Source organism: Pimephales promelas, chromosome 11 (genome assembly GCF_988280905.1).
Source record: "Pimephales promelas chromosome 11, fPimPro1.hap1.1, whole genome shotgun sequence".
NCBI classification, from domain to species: domain Eukaryota; kingdom Metazoa; phylum Chordata; class Actinopteri; order Cypriniformes; family Leuciscidae; genus Pimephales; species Pimephales promelas.
Window position 1 is genome coordinate 1,308,835 of NC_142779.1, and position 19,798 is coordinate 1,328,632.

At 36.7% G+C, this 19,798-nt stretch overlaps 1 protein-coding gene across 1 annotated transcript in view; it reads right to left on the reverse strand.

The window, feature by feature from the left end:
* dntt (deoxynucleotidyltransferase, terminal) overlaps positions 1-19,798 on the reverse strand; it is a 131,452-nt gene that overhangs the window by 71,882 nt on the left and 39,772 nt on the right. Inside the window, exon 8 of the mRNA XM_089116714.1 lies at positions 17,097-17,229. Coding sequence (XP_088972840.1) covers positions 17,097-17,229 — 133 coding nt within the window. The remainder of the gene's footprint in view (positions 1-17,096; positions 17,230-19,798) is intronic.

Here is a 19,798-nt window from a genome sequence, read left to right on the forward strand (position 1 = left end):
ATAAGAGGCTCTCAGATCTCATTTCTCTTTTCTTCAGCTCGCAGATGCAGCAGGATTAAAGTATGCCGAGTAAACACAACTTAATGTAACCTAACGCACGCCAGCTGCTTTCACACAAAACCAAAAGCAAAAGAACAGCAATGTTCGTCACAACTTTTTACGAATTTATGCAGCTTGCGAATTATTTAGTGCGGGCGTCGTTTAGAAACGAGGGTTTTACAGCCGGATCCAGTGACGTATAACACACAACACCTGCGGCTCTGTTCCCAAACCTAGTGAGCGGTCTTGCTGTCTACATAGGCAACATCACACATGTCAAATCAAGGAACATTCAGATTGTTTTAAAGCAGCTTCACAATAAAACTAGTCAAATTTGAATATCGTGCAAAAGTTCAGTAATTCAACTTAAAAGGTGAAACTAATATATTATATAGACTCAATACATGCAAAGTGAGATATTTCAAGCCTTTATTTGTTATAATTTTGATGATTATGGCTTACAGATATGAAAACCTTTTCACAATATTCTAATTTTGAATTTGGGGTTTTCATAATCATCAAAATTACAACAAATAAAGGCTTGAAATATCTCAATTTGCATGTAATGAGTCTATATAATATATTAGTTTCACCTTTTAAGTTGAATTATTGAAATAAATGAACTTTTGCATGATATTCAAATTTTTCGAGTTTCACTTGTAAACAGAATTATGATGCAAACTTTAAAAGAGAGACATTTAATGTTGTGCTGTAAAACTGCTTGAAAATGACATTATAGTGTAATTTCTCAGTTGATTCAATAACTGTGCAAAGTTCATTATAGATATAAGCAGCTCTACAGAAGATAATGTCATTATTCCACTCAATTCCCGTTTTATTCTCATAGTGTCAGTGCCGTCACGTCAATAACATTTCTGAATATTGCAGGAAACTCAACACGGATTTTATTTTGCATGTTGCAAAGTTAGGATGGAACTGTAATTAGAAAACACACATAAACAGACTATTTTCATGCTCATAAACGAGTTTTATTAAAGCATGCTTTATGCCGCTCAATGAACACAAATGATCGCATGATTCAGAAATGTGTCGCAACCCAATTCATAATGCAAAAAAGCAGACATTGCCGGAAAATTAAGAAATTTATACTTTCATCCAGTGGCAGTAAAGACATTTATAATGTTACAAAAGATTCTATTTTTATTTATTTTTTTTAAATATTTTGAGCTTTCTATTCATTAAATAATCCTAAGTTTCCACAAAAATATGACTTTTCAACACTGATAATAATCATAAATGTGTCTTGAGCATCAGATCCTCATATTAGAGTGATTTGTGAAGGATCATGTGACACTGAAGACTGGAGTAATGATGCTGAAAATACAGGAATAAATTACTCTTTACTGTATATTAACATAGAAAACAGCTGATTTACATTCTAATAATATGTAATAATTTTTACTGTATTTTTGATCAAATAAATGCAGAAGAGACTCTTTCACAAACATTAATCAGATTAGTACTGATCTCAAACAGCAGGATTAATGACTCAGCTATTTGAAGAACAGATGATTTTGAAGATATGTGAGTGTGTTCATGTAAACGGTTTCTTCATGTCTCAGGATCTGCTCCAGAACCAAATCACAGAGCCAGCGTGTCGCCCGTGTTTGATCCAGACCTCAGAAGAAGCAGCTAAACCTTTAAACCGATGGCCCACACACACACACTCCTCCTGCTTTGATGGAGATCCGCAGACCGAAGCCAAGCATCTCACGGTTAAGTTGACACATAAAGGAGAACCGATGAATGAAGCAGCGTCTGATCCTCTGGGAAGTTCATTTAACACGTAATATTCAGCATTATTATTCATCTCAATGCACTGACGCTATTGGATGAAAACTGAACTGAGCTGGATGATGACATCACTCTTTTCTCCATGAATTGAACTGTTTAATAATCGATGAACTTCACACAGTTATTGAACCGAACTGAATCAACTCTGTTTTCAATATCTGTATTCTATATAATTGAATTCTGTGCATCATTGAATCATTATTTTCCTGTTTATAAGCTACTTTGAAACAATCTGTTTTGTAAAAAGCGCTATAGAAGCTGGCAAATTATGATTATGACAACAATTTTGGTAGAAATAAATTGTGTGTGTTTAGTGCTTTGATTTTTCTTACTCTTTATTTAGTTCAATTTTTTATCATGTTTGTCGGAAGTTATATTATGTTTGTCATGTTTTCATGTTTCTCATTTTTATGCATGTTTGTCGGAAGTGCATTTTTTTTTATTTTTTTTAAATACTTCAACTTATTTTAAATACTTGCCAAGGTAACATTTCTAATTTTTGTTTAGGTTTAAAATTTTAAGTTTTTTTTTTCCAACTTGATTTCAGTTATTAAAATGACTTTTAATAGTTTTAATAAGAACAAATGAGTTAATATTATATAAATAATAATAACAACGTCTATAAATTGGACCATGTCACAATTGCATTAATTAATAGAAAATAAAACACAGATAACATGTATAAGTTACATTTCACATTTACATTCAGAAATAATTTAAAATAAAAATACGGCTAAACAAAACCTTTACAAACATCATAAACACCATGTATTTTAGTTCCTCTCACTCCACAAAGGAATGAAAAACATTATAAAACACGTACCAATTTTAGTGTTATTATTATAAACACCAAGCCTAAACAGATTGATGTCATTTAACCAGCTAAATGAGTATTTCGGTCCAGATTTATCCCTATTCCTCATCAAATATGAACAAACTAAACTGTATCATCAACATTCACAATCGCATTCTCGATCAATAGTACCAAATTAGCCTCCACTAATACAGTCATTAGCAGCGCTCGCCTTGTAAATACAATCATCCCCGCGCGTCTTGAAGTCTGTCGCGCTATAGCTAATGGCAACACAGTGAATCCGAGTGAAAAGAAGGTCTCGCGGGGTCGTTTTCGAGGAGATTATTGAGTGGGCGAGCAGTGTGACACTGTTCATTTAGAACTCAACAAGCCATGCTAATGTGCTAAAGTTCAGCGGCGGCGTGTGGGAGTCCAGCGCGAGCGGTCCTTCTACACCGAGAAACATGCATACATAAACCGGCTGCCAAACAAACAATATTAGCTTTGACAGGCATATTAGTCCAATGAAGCACACGGAGAAGTGCATAAGGTTAGATTATATTTGGTTAAATGTGTATGTGTGCATGTGTTTTGCATTTAAAGAGGACCTATTATGCCCTTTTCAGTCTTGATGTTGTTTTAGGCTCTACTAGAACAGGTTTCATGCATTATTTTCCTCATATTCTCCATTGTTGCGGCTCCTCTCTTTCCAGTCTGTCAGTAACGCTCTGTTTACTTCCTGTCTCTATGAAGCCCCTCCTTCTGAAAAGCACACTGTGCTCTGATTGGTCGGCTGAATCAGTGTGTTGTGATTGGTTGAGCGTTTCGAGTGTGTTTGGGAAAGTCCCGCCCCTTTCCATAACCGCCAGTTTAACACACTACTAACTAACTCAACCAGGCCCTGCCCCTTTATTCTGCGTATGAATTATTATAATGAGGAATATTGTGGCGTGTTCGTTCCCGGACGAACCTCAAGACTACTATGGAGGCGACACTGATATAGAGAATTAATGCTCAGAAAAACATAATAGGTCCTCTATTATAGGGGTTGTAAAGCAAATATATATATATTTGGTAATTATTTACTCACTCTCGTCATTCAAACCTGCATGAAATGTTTAGCAGAATGTTTATGCAGCTTCTATTCTTTTAAGGAAATTGTATAATATATTAACTTATGCACTAATGCACACCAAGTCTCTCAAAAAAGTCTGAACTGGAGCCGCACACCCATAAAGACCTCCTGAAAAATGATTTTTGGCTTACGAGATATTACATGACAGCTATTTATTTGATGTCACACTGAAATCCCCTGCTTTAGGAGACAGTATTCTGCTTCTCAGACATCACACATCTTTAGAAGAGCTTAAAAGCTGAAATGCTAAATTAAACTCTTCAGACTTCTGTCACTTTCCCAGGGATGAGAGAGAGAAGAGACTGCGAGGCACACACACCAATAAACTGATTCATCAATTCATTAGTGTTTGCACTGGGAAAAAAAATGCTTTTGTCTTATTTTTGTTTCCAGTCCAAAAAAAAAAAATCTTAAATCAAGAAGCATTTACTAAAATATTAGTAAATTAGAATTGTTATCTCCCAATGGGGTGCTTTTTTAAAGCAAAAACTCACTTCCTTTTTATTTCCCCAGAAAACAAGACATAATATCTCATGTTACTAATGCATCTTGATTTAAGAAATTTTAGACATCTGGATTGGAAAACAAGACAAAAATACTAAGAAAAGCATTTTTGCAGTGTGCCAAGTCAAATATCACTATTAGTAATGTTTATAGGAAACAATACTAATCGTTAAAGCTGCAAGCAGCGATAAAAAGGGCCCTCGCACCTGTGCCGCCACCACACGGCGGTTTTAGGAAAACAGAGCACGGTGGGCAGTATACAAATATAGGAGGACTATGTCAAAGGATTTGTTTTTGCACACTTCCTGCTACCAGCAGGTGGCGCTATTGCTATAACCAAATATGAGCATGGTCATGTGTTCAGGACAGGACTCTTATCAAACATGTGAAGTTTGGGGTCGATCGGACATTGTATGCCTGAGTTACTGCAGGCTGTCTGTGGTTGCCTAGCAACATTGGAACTGCAAGCAATATTGACCTATATGACATACTCATGCACAAATCACCAAAAGGCTGAAATTGGGTGTACATTTGTCAGGCCGCCAAAGGCACACCCTTCAACGAAAACTCAAGATCTTTGCAATTTAACGTCGCAAACCCCTTAAGATTACACTCACCAAATTTGAAGAGGATTAAATCAAAACTGTAGGAGTTCTTAAAGTACAACATCAGGAAATTACGAAAAATGCACAAAATCTAGGAGGAAGTTCGAAATAGCTGACTTCCTGTTGTGTTTAGGGCTATGCTCCAAGATACTTTTTTGTAGGTGTTGGGTCATTACATGTATGTACCAAATTTCATACCTGTCCGTGAAACGTAGAGCCGGGGCACAATAATTTTAAGAATTTGCCCCACCCAATTTTGAAAACCATATCACACATAAATTTTCACCACTTCTGAAGCGTGTGCAAAATTTCATGATTTTTCGAGTAGAGCCAGACCGATATATCGGCAGGCCGATATTATCGGCCGATATTAGGCATTTTCTAAAATATCGGTATCGGCAGTTATAATGGCCGATAAATGAATATTTCGAAAATAAAATAAAAACGGACAAATCACACAGCTTATAACTATAAGGCAAAGTAGGGGCTAATTATCATTTTATTTATCAGAACTTTAATATATGTTGATGTTCCTCTGTTCTGTTGTGACAATAGAAACAAGTTTAAATGCATTATCATATTATTTTAGTTAAAACTCATAAATAACTAAAAATTACTAATGTTAGGGAAATCCGTCAATTTTTTGTTGTGCGTTTCTGAAATAATAATTTTAATAATAATAATAATAATATCGGCCGATATATCAGAATATCGGATTTTAAAACCAACAAATATTTGTATCGTATCGGCCTTCAAAATCGTTTATCGGTCTGGCTCTATTTTCGAGCATGTTTAGGCCCTCTAAAAAGTGATTATTTTAAGAGAAGAAGAACAATAAACAGAGCAAAAACAATAGGGTCCTCTCACCATGGGTTCTCGGGTCCTAATTAGACTCTTTTCACTTGACAAAGTAAAAACCAACTTAATAACTACCTAACTATGATCTGGCAAGCAACCTTAACTATTAGTAGCAACCGCACAACAAAACCATAATAATCTCCCATAATGGCACTTGGCAAAAACAAACACTCCCAACAATTTCCTCCCAAATTTTAGATTTTAGTAACAATTCAATTTCAAACCAGTCTTGCGATATCATATACGGTCATATTTCACAGCACATATTATTCATTTGGAGTCAGGAGTCTGTGGAAGGACAGTAAAGTCATTTCTCTGGGGTAATTGATCAGAGAGGCGTCTCTCGTGGAGCGTCACACCTCAGTTACTCGCTTCTCTTCTCTTTTCTAATGAGCTGTGCTGTATCTTCCACGTTGAGAATCTCCCGTCTGCGTTTAGTTTCGCTGCGCTGGCACAATCATAACAGCAGAAACTATCAGCATAAATTCCCTTCACCTCCAATCAGCTCAGCCAGATGCAGTTTTATTTTAAACAGGCTTAAACGCTCATGAGTCAATGGACGTTTGTAATGATGACATCAGCTTGGGCTCATTAAAGGAGTAGTTCACTTTTTAAAAAAACTTTTGCCGATAATTTACTCACCCCCATGTCATCCAAGATGTCCATGTCTTTCTTTCGTTAGTCGAAAAGAAATTAAGGTTTTTGATGAAAACATTCCAGGATTTTTCTCCATATAATGGACTTCAATGGGAACCAAACGGTTCAAGGTCCAAAAGACAGTTTCAGTGCAAACTGTTCAAAGGGCTTTAAACGATTCCAGACGATGAATAAGAGTCTTATCAAGCGAAATGATCGCTCATTTAATAAATAAAGTTTTATAAGCTCAAATGGTCGCCTTCAAAATGAACAAATCTTTTTTCGTGTCATTTGGTTGATTCAACGAACGAAATGAACGAATTGACTCGGAAAAAAGATTCGTTCATTTTGATTTTGACCAATTGGAATTTAGAAGTGCTCCGTTTGAGAGGACTCCAGGGAACGCAGTGTAAACTTCGGTTCCGACCTCATTAGTTCCCAAGCAAAATAGAGGAGAGGATGATCATTTGAATTTGATAAGAAGGCGCGCAACACCATTTATAGGCAAGATTTTTGCGCTAGAACACTTGTTTTTCAGTGGGAATGCAAATTAGATTAGCACTTAACCATGAACACAAAAGCCACACCACACACATGGCTTTTAATTGGTTTATTTAGTTCGCAAACATGTCGCTATAATTGTTAAGTTCTTTTCATCGATCAATTTATTACATTCACAGTTTTGGTCAGTCTGCAAAAATAACGATCGAAATGCTTGTTTGCTTTGAGGCCCCTTTAAATAAAGTTTTAAAAAAGACCACGCATTCGATATACGTCAGAGCGTCCACAAATCTTTCCACGGCGTCGTTAGCAGGGCGACAAGAGCGACGCACAGTAAGCCATCTCAAGATAGCCCTGCTTGCCTTGCAGGTGAAAATTACCCTGTAGCGTTTAAATGATTCGCGACCTCTCTTGATTTCAACAGGCCCAAAGTAATCAACACCAACGTTTGTAAATGGTGGTAAATCAGGTGAAACTCTCCCTGCTGGAAAGTCAGACATTTTTTGCTCTAAGACCTTTCCTTGAAGACGACAACAACGACGACGACATGCGACAAGCAGAATAACGCTTACGGAGAAATGACAACATATAATTTCTTCCTGCATGACCCAGGTGCTGATGCACATGCTTCAAGATATATATAATAATATATAATAAACCTTTATTTAACCAGGTGAGCACATTGAGAACACATTCTCATTTACAATGGCGACCTGGCCAAAAAAGCGTCGAGGTACAAAAACACAAGTTACACATAAAATTACAAGACAAAATAGTACACAATTAACATAGAAGATTAATACAGATCCGTAGATCAAGTGCACAGATCAGGTTAGCATGTACAATGGTCCGACAGTAAATTTGCTAACAATGATTTAAAAGTGATTAGTGGGACAGTGGATTCAAGTTTCAAAGATTTTTGAAGTGTATTCCAATCATTGGCAGCAGAGAACTGGAAGGAGAGGCGTCCAAAAGAAGTACGAGAGGCGTCCAAAAGAAGATAAGTTGAGAAATAGCCTTGTCCTTAGGCAATATAACTGGACGTGTTTCTTCCTCAGGCATGGCAGCCGTAGCGAGTCTCCCTCCTACTCTCAGTCTCAAAAGACCATTTTCCAGCACTGGATCAAGCCAAAAGATGCAATTGCCTTCAATGCAATAAAATCTATATCGTTGACAATACTGAATGACATCAGTTTCTGCTCTCATGAGATCAACGGTTTGCCATCCATTTTGGCCTTCATCTTTCTTGTTGTATGAGATCTATTTGCTTCAGTGTTTGGACCGTCCTTTGTACAAGAAGCATTTCCTTGACCTTGAGCATCCATGCAACAGAGGCTTTAAGCCTTGCAAAGTCAGAAAAATAGCTGAAGAACGGACTGGTAGGAGACTTGTGCTTTTCACCTTAACTTCCTGGTCATCTGTAGGTATTGACAATTGATTCAGGTTGGACTTGGGCCATTCTACTTCTTCCTTTAAAAGGAAATCAGGTCCCTTACGCCATCTAAAGTACTAGAAACCCGGACTTGAGTAAAAGTACAAGTGCTCTATCAAAAAAGTGACTTGAGTAGAAGTTGAAGTGCTCTTTAAGCACCACACTTAAGTACTAAAGTATTCAACATTTTTTGTACTTAAGTATTGCAAGTAGTTTATTTTAAAATTCACTACTTAAGTACTAAAAGTAAAAGTACAAGTATTGTGTAATTATTAAAGAAAGCAGTCAAAAGTTTGAACTAGCAATCAAATAAGGCGCTTTGGCGGGATTCAAATTTGCTTTGGCGGCCATTGCAGGACAACCCCTTCATTAGTCGTCAATGTGTGTGTCAATCAATACCATTACCCTATAAAACTGGCGTGTGATTTAGGCAGCATGAAAGCCAACTTGCAACGAATGATTCGTAAAATTTTTATAATTGTAACTAGGGGTGCACGATATATCGGCCACCATATCGGTATCGGCCGATATTTGCTCATTTTTATGTTATCGTTATCGGCCTGATGATAAAATTTGACTGATATATTAAAGCTGATAAATAATGAATTATTTCCTTCAGATGCGCACTGTTCAACATGATTGATCTTAATTGCTTGAAATATGATTGGAATCAAAAAGGAAAATATAGTTAAGTGCAAAATGTTCTGTCGTATCGGCTACATGAAATTACAATGAGAACATTACAACTGTGTTAGGGGACGGATTTTAATTGTGAGACTTTTGTTTTTGCAATCAGGCTTTCAAAAATTATATAAAAATTGGATTTAGATTTATCGGCCGATATATCGGTTATCGGCTTTCAAATATAAAAAATTATCGGTTATCGGTATCGGCCAAAATGTTCATATCGGTGCATCCCTAATTGTAACGAGTAACTAGCAGAACATTAAAAAAATATCGAAGTAAAAGTATTAAATTCATCGAAAATATCTACTAAAGTAAAAGTAGAAGTATGAGAAAAAAACAATACTCTAGTAGAGCAAAAATACAGCATTTTAGTACTTAAGTATTTTAGTACTTGAGTCTCTTATGACAGCCACTCTATTTGCTACAAAGGTGTGGAACTGCTTAGTTATATTAAGATTGCAAAAGGCCTGACTTTTCAGCTTTAGCTTTGAGACGAGCAGATGCAGCGCGATATAAGTGTGATATAAGCGGAATGCTATTGGATATTTAAAAAAAGGGGGAGGAGCTTTCTTCCTATTTCAGTGTAAAATACATCAACACATTGAATAACGCTGCGTGTTTCAAGGCACTTGAGAGGAACTTTAATGAATAATTCATGGCATTTCACCTGGAGTTGAACAAACACTGCATCATCTCACCGTTATTGTAGGCCTTCTGTATATGTGCTCGCCGTGAGGAGACTGAGAAGTCTGTCACCGTGTCTATATCCTGATCCTCTGTAGATGTTAAAGCGGAAACTATTCCTACGGTAAATCCAGACATCACTAAAACTGTCACGGCCGACGTGTGGAGTTCAAATAGCAGACTTAAACAGAGCTTAGCCTCGACACAGGGCTGCAGATTTGCATTTTGAGCTGTAAAGTTTTGGAGGTAAACATGATGTTTTCTCCCTCTTGTAATCCCGTTACACTGATGCTCAGTCACATTAGTCATCCTGAGATATAGGGAAATGTCATGTGAGGGAAAACTCATAAAGCGCCCGTGACTAATAGCTCTATAGTCAAAACCTCGCTGAATTCAACACACTCGCTCAATTACACCCTCTGTCAAAGTCAAATGTCAGTTTCTGATGAATGCTGTGGCTAACGTGCAATTTTAGAGTAGGATTGTGACGGCTTTATCGAGGAACACAATCTAGGCGTTTAATTCTTTAAACCAAAATGTATTCAGACACCTTCAACATTTCTCATATCATCACGTTTTTTTTTTTTTCGCTATAGTTTAGAAAATGGTAATAAAAGTGGACAAGAACTCAGCTGATATTTCCATCTTTCTGTTAGACTGTCTCACAAATAAAATTGAATATCTGTCAGCTGTTCAATTGGACAGATAAGAAAAGAACACAATTAGATAATACCAATTTAGGTCAACCAATTACCAATCAATGCCTAATTTTGTTCAGCCTCTGGTGTAAAAATGTCTCAGCAAAATCTTTTTTGGTCCCAAATGTTTATAAAATATAGTTTTTTGGGTATAATATGTCACAGTTTACTTTATTTTGCTCTTTCCACTTAGATACATGAACTACACTGTAAAAAAAATCCGTTAAATTTACGTTTTAGGTTTTACAGACTTTGACCGTATTTAATTTTACAGCAATAAACCGTATTTCATTATTTGATATAATTTTAATTTACTGACATTTTGAAGTATTAATATCTGTTTTGTTCAATTTGCAATACACCGACAGCCATCAATCACAATAATGAGAGTCAAGTGATCAATCAAAGCTCATCATTATCAGTTCATACTACTACGTAGAAGCTGCACAGTGTCATTCACGCAAACATTAAACACCATTATGGTAACATGTTGAAATTTTAAAAATGAAATAAGAATTAATTTAACAACGTTTAATGTAACATAAAACCCTAATGAACATAACTGATAAGAAAAATTATGAATAAACAGTTAAAATACAGTGTCACGCAGGGAATTGTGGGAAAGTCAATTTACATTTTTTCACTGTAAATTATACAATGACTTCTTTTTCACTTCCAAAAACTGTAAATTTAACTGTATTTTACAGTAAAACTACATTAAATGTACCATTATATATATATATATATATATATATATCACAGTTATTTACCGTATATTATAAGGAAACTTTCGTTTACGCTTTTCACTGTAGCATTTTTACAGTCTTTTACTGTTAAAATCACGATCATTTTTTACAGTGTATAGTGTCCTGCACACACTAGTAAAAAAATATAAAACATTATATCTGGTGTCTGAATAATTTTTAGTTTGACTGTATACTTTTTCTCATCGCTTTTGACCACCACTGCATGATTAAATGACGATACAGCACGATAAGGTTCATAGACAGAGAGTTAGACTCACAACACAGATTTTGGGGGATATTTCATTGCAAGTCTATTCAGTAAGGCGGGAGGTGAGTTTGCTTGCTCTAGGAGGATTCAGATATTTTGCTCTTAGTTTTGAAAGAAGCCTGAGGCAAGATTGTACACTAGCACTATATGTTGGCTCTGTGAAGCTCACATAATAAATCAAACACACGTTTCAATTTGAGTTTGTGTCTGACTCCACCGTGAAGCCGATAAAGCATCACCAGCTAAGAGATTAAAGACATCTAACTTCATCAACACTGTGTCAGTGAATGAATGTGTCAGTGTCGTCACCAAAAGTCACGCGATTCACCGTCTCCCGTTCCTCGAGTTACTATAAAACACCGTCACATCTTCAAAACGCCTTTTGTTTTCATTTGCGCAGCATCTGTCATCTGTTTTGTAGGAGACGTGCGGTTGTGACATCTGTTTCACCTGAGCTAATAATATCTCTCATCCGCCAAGAGCACATCAGCAAGGTTTATAAAGCAAATAAGATAGCCTGAAATAAACCACTACTGACAAGATACACCAGTTTACTGACAAGGTGCGCAGTGATAGCGCTGTTTTCACTTTAACTCACTTATCTGAGTGTCAGGACCACGTTATCTGGGAACAACGGCACAATATCACGACAAAACAGACATAAAAGCTGCTGGAATTCATGCACTGATCTTATTCATCAGACTTTCAGTACATTATACTTTCCAAAAATATCCATCTTTAAAGTACTGTCATCATGAGCATCACACACATGGCCCGCGGAAAGAAAAGCACCACAAATAATGCACCTTTCCTTATAAAGCACAAAAAAAAAAAACATGTTGAGGTGAGTCAGTGGAGGTTTTAAAGCACTCTTCATCACCTCTGAAAATATAAAAAAATATGCCAGCTATGAGAGAGAAACTTTAATACTCCACCAAACAAAACACTACAGACCAGACCGAGAGGATGAAAAAAGCACCCTGTTCTTGATCAGAAAGCCATTCAGGCACTGCAAACACTGTATGATTGAATAAGGACGTTTGGCATTTTCTCTCTGGCGAACGTTATTAAGATTCATAACCTCTTGGTCACATTTTCTCATAGACGGGCTCACCGGAAGGACCCTCAAGGTACAACAAACACCTTTTTCCATTTACATGGTAGAAATGTGATCTGCGGTTTATTCACAAGGGAATCCAGAGATATTAACCCACAGATTAAAGTGTGTGCCAGGACACGTTCATGTCCAGAAACTCTCCTGTTTCTGAGACGTTTCTTGTCTTATGCCAAGTAATTCCTCATGAGTCTCTCCTAGAGTATCAGAAGAGATTGCAACAACTGGCAGATGAATCCATATTCATTTTACAGATCTATAATCTTACTCTGTCAACTACTCATTAGTGAGCATTTGTATCTATTCAAATGTATTTTAAAGAAAAAACATGGGAGTAAATTCCCCAAATAAATTATGCATGATAATTTAGAATTTGCTTAAAATGCATTCACAAATATAAAAAAATGTTTGAATGAGAGCTTGATTATTCTGAACGTTTTAAATATATTGAGGTTTTAAAGGTTATTTATGCCATATGCAGTGTTTCCTCTAGATTCATTCTCCCGTGGCGGGCCGCCACACTTAAAATCCTCCCGCCACGGCTGCAGCTTCTCAGTGACGTCCGATATTCTGCATAGTATTATGTTATTTTGTTAAGCCCCACTAAAGGCATAAAAAACTTTGTAAAGCACAATCAAGTTTTCACCCTATATTCCAAGACTTCTAAAGTCATTGCATAATGTGTAATTTTAGTCGCTAAGTTAAAGTTAACGGAAAGTCATCTCGCCTCAGTCATTCTCCATTCAGAATTCACACAGCGCGTCGCGTTCGTTTGCGACACGACGACACTCTCTTCAAGGTCAATATTCCCATTATTACTTCATTTGTAGATAAAGCATAAAGGTCTATGGTTTTCATAAAATGACTTTATCTTGCTGGAGTGGAGTTTATTGCCCTTACCTTTCACATTCCCTTTATGTAAGATTACAGCATGGAGTCGAGAGAGTGCTATTGTTCTTCATGCGCACTGAAATTTAAAACTGTTAAAAGAAAAGGCTCAAAAAACTGTTGCATATAGAATACACTAAGCATTAGTGCTCCACGATTAATCATATCGCAATCGTAATAGCGATCTCAAACCTATGCAATTATATAACACAAAATGCCGCGATTTTATATGAAATAAACAAATTAGGGCTATTAACGCAGCATCTCTTCTTTTTTGTCATCCTTTGACTAGTGTTACACGATCCTGCTCTTATTCGTGCAAATGCCTTTTCGCATTTTGCACGACAAGAACTGAAAAGCTGCCTGTGAATGCCCTAAATGAGACTCGCAGAAAGACGCGCGCCATAATGCGCATGCACTGACGCGTGCCAGAATACAGTTCTCTTTCGAGCTTGAACGAACAATAACACACACAATTATGCCAAAATGTCGTTTTGTCGAGTATCTTCATAACGTAAGAAAAGTCTTAAGGACGAAAAGAGTTGTGCTATGAGCAGGCTATGAGGCGCATGTGAGATCCGCGTCTCGGCAACGGGTGCTCTTAAAGGGCCAGCAGCGAATAAAGCGTTCTGTCAGTCAAGTTAAAAGAACAAAGGGAAATTAGAAAATTACTCACTGATCTTGACTAAAGAACTTTTGTAGCTTTAATAAGGATTATTCTATATATAATTTATAATTCATGCAGCACAGACTGTTTGATAACTTTATTCAATTTCTGTATCCTACCTGTTAAGACAGGAAGGGCACAGGTAAATATGGTTTTTATTATGGGTTTATGTGGGGATTGTTTGAAGTTCACTTAATTTAAAATTTGTTAAATTTTTTTTTTAGCCTAATAATTTTTTTTAAAAAGTTGATAGCTTTTACTGTAATGATGGTTTGGTTGATGGTTTATTGATCATTATAGGTGTTATCAATCATTTAGTTGTCTGTAGTTTGAGTTGAGAAATAAACATTAATACACAGAATGATCACTAATCTGTGTGTGCATTTTACTTTACAACCAAGCAAGTTGGACTCATGAAACCATTTTATTATATCGGAATCGCATATCACAATTGCAATATTGACCTCAGTAATTGCAATGGCAATATGACATTTTCCCCAAATCGTCCAGCCCTACTAAGCATATTATAGATATAATCCCTTCGCTATGTTCTTTTCAATGTGAAGCATTGCTTGCTGTGACTTGGTGTTGCTTCAAGTGCATCATTCTGCACACGGGATGCGCATGATCGATTATAATACTTTGGGGAGACAAGGCCCCCCCACCGGGGAAATGGGCCTGCCCCCACAGCTTGGAAAAATCCTAGAGGAAACACTGCATATGTGCACAAAGGTGGTTAATAGGCAGTTGCTAAGCTGTTCTGAATAGTTGCTAAGTGGTTGCATGATGGAAATACAGACAGCCAGACAGAGAACACTCTAGCAGTGTAAGTTTAAGGGAATTTTGGGATATTTCGTTATTTTAAACACAACCTCATTGCATCACCTGAGCTACGAAACAGCAAAGTCTAAGCAATACATTTTACATTTTCTTTTGGGAAATACAAAGTTCTGTCATGACTCATGAAACTGGCTGACAGCTCCTTAACTCAATCTGCTTGCAACCACATCATTCTCTATAGGGCAGAGCTGATTAGTTGCTCAGCCTTCAAATACTTGGTCAGCTTTTGCTGTAGCAGTGCAGTGCACTTCCAGAAACCCTCATAGATCTGCTACAGGTAATTTATTCACGGTATGCTGCAGCGTACAGAAGCATGTCTTACTTGCTCACAGCAGCCTGCCGTGTATGCAATGGCAGTAGCAAGACGTATTTGCTCTGCAGCAGCAATAACCAAAATCAGCAACATTAACAGCAGCAGTAATAACTCAAATCAGCAGCAATAACCAAAATCAGCAGCAATAACAGCAGCAGCAATAACCAAAATCAGCAGCATTAACAGCAGCAGTAATAACTCAAATCAGCAGCAATAACCAAAATCAGCAGCAATAACAGCAGCAGCAATAACCAAAATCAGCAGCATTAACAGCAGCAGTAATAACTCAAATCAGCAGCAATAACCAAAATCAGCCGCAATAACCAAAATCAGCTGCAATAACCAAAATCAGCAGCATTAACAGCAGCAGTAATAACTCAAATCAGCAGCAATAACCAAAATCAGCCGCAATAACCAAAATCAGCTGCAATAACCAAAATCAGCAGCATTAACAGCAGCAGTAATAACTCAAATCAGCAGCAATAACCAAAATCAGCAGCAATAACCAAAATCAGCAGCATTAACAGCAGCAGTAATAACTCAAATCAGCAGCAATAACCAAAATCAGCTGCAATAACCAAAATCAGCCGCAATAACCAAAATCAGCAGCATTAACAGCAGCAGTAATAACTCAAATCAGCAGCAATAACCAAAATTTAACAGCAATAACCAAAATCAGCAGCAATAACAGCAGCAGTAATAACCAAATTCAGCAGCAATAACAGCAGCAGCAATAACCAAAATCAGCAGCAATAACCAAAATCATAAACAATAACAGCCGCCGCAATAACCAAAATCAGCAGCAATAACAGCAGCAGCACTAATCAAAATCAGTAGCAATAACCAAAATCAGCAGCAATAACCAAAATCAGCAACATTGACCAAAATCAGCAGCAGTAACCAAAATCAGCAGCAATAACAGCAGCAGCAATAACCAAATTCAGCAGCAATAACCAAATTCAGCAGCAATAACCAAATACAGCAGCACTAACCAAAATCAGCAGCAATAACCAAAATCAGCAGCAATAACCAAAATCAGCAGCAATAACAGCAGCAGCACTAACCAAAATCAGCAGCATTAACCAAAATCAGCAGCAATAACCAAAATCAACAGCAATAATTAAAATCAGCAGCAATAACAGCAGCAATAACCAAATTCAGCAGCTCTAACCAAAATCAACAGCAATAACAGCAGTAGCAATAACCAAATTCAGCAGCTCTAACCAAAATCAGCAGCAATAACAGCAGTAGCAATAACCAAAATCATACACAATAACAGCAGCAGCAATAACCAAATTCAGCAGCAATAACCAAAATCAGCAGCAATAACCAAAATCAGCAGCATTAACAGCAGCAGCAATAACAGCAGCAGCAATAACCAAAATCAGCAGCAATAACCAAATTCAGCAGCAATAACCAAAATCAGCAGCAATAACCAAAATCAGCAGCAATAACCAAAATCAGCAGCAATAACAGCAGCAGCACTAACCAAAATCAGCAGCATTAACCAAAATCAGCAGCAATAACCAAAATCAGCAGCAAAAACCAAAATCAGCAGCAATAACAGCAGCAGCATAACCAAATTCAACAGCTCTAAGCAAAATCAGCAGCAATAACCAAAATCAGCAGCAATAACCAAAATCAGCAGCAATAACAGCAGCAGCATAACCAAAATCAGCAGCTCTAAGCAAAATCAGCAGCAATAACAGCAGTAGCAATAACCAAAATCAGCAGCATTAACCAAATTCAGCAGCAATAACCAAAATCAGCAACAATAACCACAATCAGCAGCTCTAACCAAATTCAGAGTCAAAGTTTATTTATAAAGCACTTTTTAAAAACAGAAAGTGTTCATCAAAGAGCCAGTGTTTACCTGCGGAATCCTCCAGTAATGTGGACGGTGGCGTGTGGGTTTACACACATAACAGCTTCTTCCACTATGATCTTCAGCGCGCTGGCCTCGGTCCTGCTCACCGGCTTACTGATGTCCTCGTAGAACAAGAACCCTGCGACAAGAGCGGATGGATGCAAGATTTACTGACAAACACCCAAGAAGTGTTGCACAAACTAGACTTTTACACTGTCTGAAGAAAACGTGAGACGTGTTGACCTAGGAAACCTCTCCCCTGTGATGCTATTTTTTTACATGGCTAACGTGCGTTTAAAAGACGTCTAATAGTGTCCAAACACAGCTCAGATGTCTAGGCCAAAACTAGGCAAACTTTGGGCTGTCAGTGAAACTTGTCATCAGTTAGATAAAGAAATTAAATGAGTGAAGTAATAAAACCAAACACCTCGTAATCACTGTTTACTTTGCGTACATGATGGAATATCATACATCTCGCAAGGTATTTTGGCAAAAACTACATGTAACCAAATTCAAGAAATGTGTCACTCATAGCCGGACTATATCGGGTCTATAGTTATCCTAGATGATGAATAATGCTGGGTGTGTTCAGAATTAACTATTTATTAGAGCCGACCGATAAAGGATTTTGAAGGCCGATACCGATACAATATTTGTTGGTTTTAAAATCCGATATATCGGCCGATATTATAATTTTTTTTTTTCAGAAACGCGCAACAAAATATTAACAGATTTCCCTAACATTAGTAATTTGTAGTTAATTATGAGTTTTAACAATATGATAATGCATAACTGGTTCTCTCTGCCCGACTCTGGCTGGATCAGCAGGTTGCAGGCGCGTTATACACGAGTGTTGCCATCAGGGACGGTGTAGAGTGCCCTCTGGTGGACAAACTATACAACTCCAACACTTATGACATGGTTGAAGCGCGTTTCGTCCGTTTTTATTTTATTTTTGAAATATTCATTTATCGGCCATTATAACTGCCGATACCGATATTTTAGAAAATGCCTAACATCGGCCGATAAAATCGGCCTGCCGATATATCGGTCTGGCTCTAATATTTATCAAGATCATGTGAAATAAGACAAACCAGTCTCCACCAACATGCAATTAAAACACCCAAATCTTAAATTCAGGCCTAAATATTCGTGTGTGGAGTTTAGGGGTTTCATCACATCCCCAACACTAACTATTAGCAATAGCAGTGATGGTTGACCTAGCACCTTTACTGTTAATTATGGGTTATTGTCAAATTAGAGTCCAATGCCGTCTACAAACGTGACGCCTGAACTTTCATGCTGTTCTGGACGGTTAAACACCACTAAAAGTGATTTAATAGTGCAGTTTCAGAACTGAACCTCTCGCTAAAACACACAATCCAACAGTGTTTATTAGCTCATTCTCTATTTGTTCAACGAGTGTCTCTCCCTAGTGGTTTGTGTGAGAAACATTAATTACAGACTCATTTCCTCTTGAGATCACACACACATCCCAGTGCTGTTAACCTTCTTTCACTTACAAAATGTAATATATGGTAAATATATGAATCATATCATAATTGACTATGGCATTTACCTTAAAGTAAAGCATAGCAGCACATGCACTCAATTTAATATGGAACTATCGGGTGTTAAATGCCCAAAAAACTTCTAGTCTTCATATTGGCTTGTTTGATCTGCTTTCTAATACTGTAATCTCCTTCTGTCACACTTGATAGAGCACAGCCGAATTCATATTCTACACAGAGAAAATTATTTTTAGTGATAAAGCAAACTGAGTGACAGACATGCATAAAAGTAAATGTAAAATGTAAGTCACTCAAAATAGTGGAGAGATCCATCAATCAAAGTCGTAGTTAGCAAACGGGAATTTATAGTTATATATTTGTGTATAAATTAATACTTTGCAAAGAAAGTTAAACTAATTGTTCTACACTATTAAAAGTCTGAGAATAATATGATTTTTTAATGTTTCTGAAAGAAGTCTCTTCTGCTTACAAGGGCTGGATTTATTTGATCAAAAAAACAGTAACAAGTTTTGAAATATTATTACAATTTACAATGTGAATAAATATTCCCAAATTTTTAGCATCATTATTTAGAAATCAGAAATCACTCTAATATGAGGATTTGATGCTCAAGAAACATTTATGATTATTATCACTTTATCAGAGTTGAAAACAGTTGTGCTACTCCATATATAACCGTGATTATTATTTTTTTCCAGGATTCTTTGGTGAATAAAAAGTTCAAAAGAACAACAATTTTTCAAAATATGAATAAAACTGACTTTTTTTTTTAATAAATTGTGCCGTTTCTCAGCACTTTTAGAGAAAAGATAATATTTTATGACATTCACTGAAGTTTTACACTTGTTTTCAACCTTTATGTTTTGCATAAGTGAGCATTTTAAAATATAGCTATCACAAGCACGCAGCCAGAGAAATCTCTCGCCTGCACCGCCAAATCTCACAAACCAAATCTGCATAATTGTTTTAAGCCGGCGTGTTGTTTATAGATCAGCAGGTCGTAAATGAGCGCCTGAAGACAGCGGCGGAAAATTACGAGGCCTGACGACTGAAAAACAGTAGCGATGTGATCTCTCTTACAGTAGATTTTCCAAAACAATCAGTAAATCAGACCCGAGGCCTTAAACAACGGGTCAGGTAAGGTAATCGCTTTTAAAGGTAACAATAAAATCATAT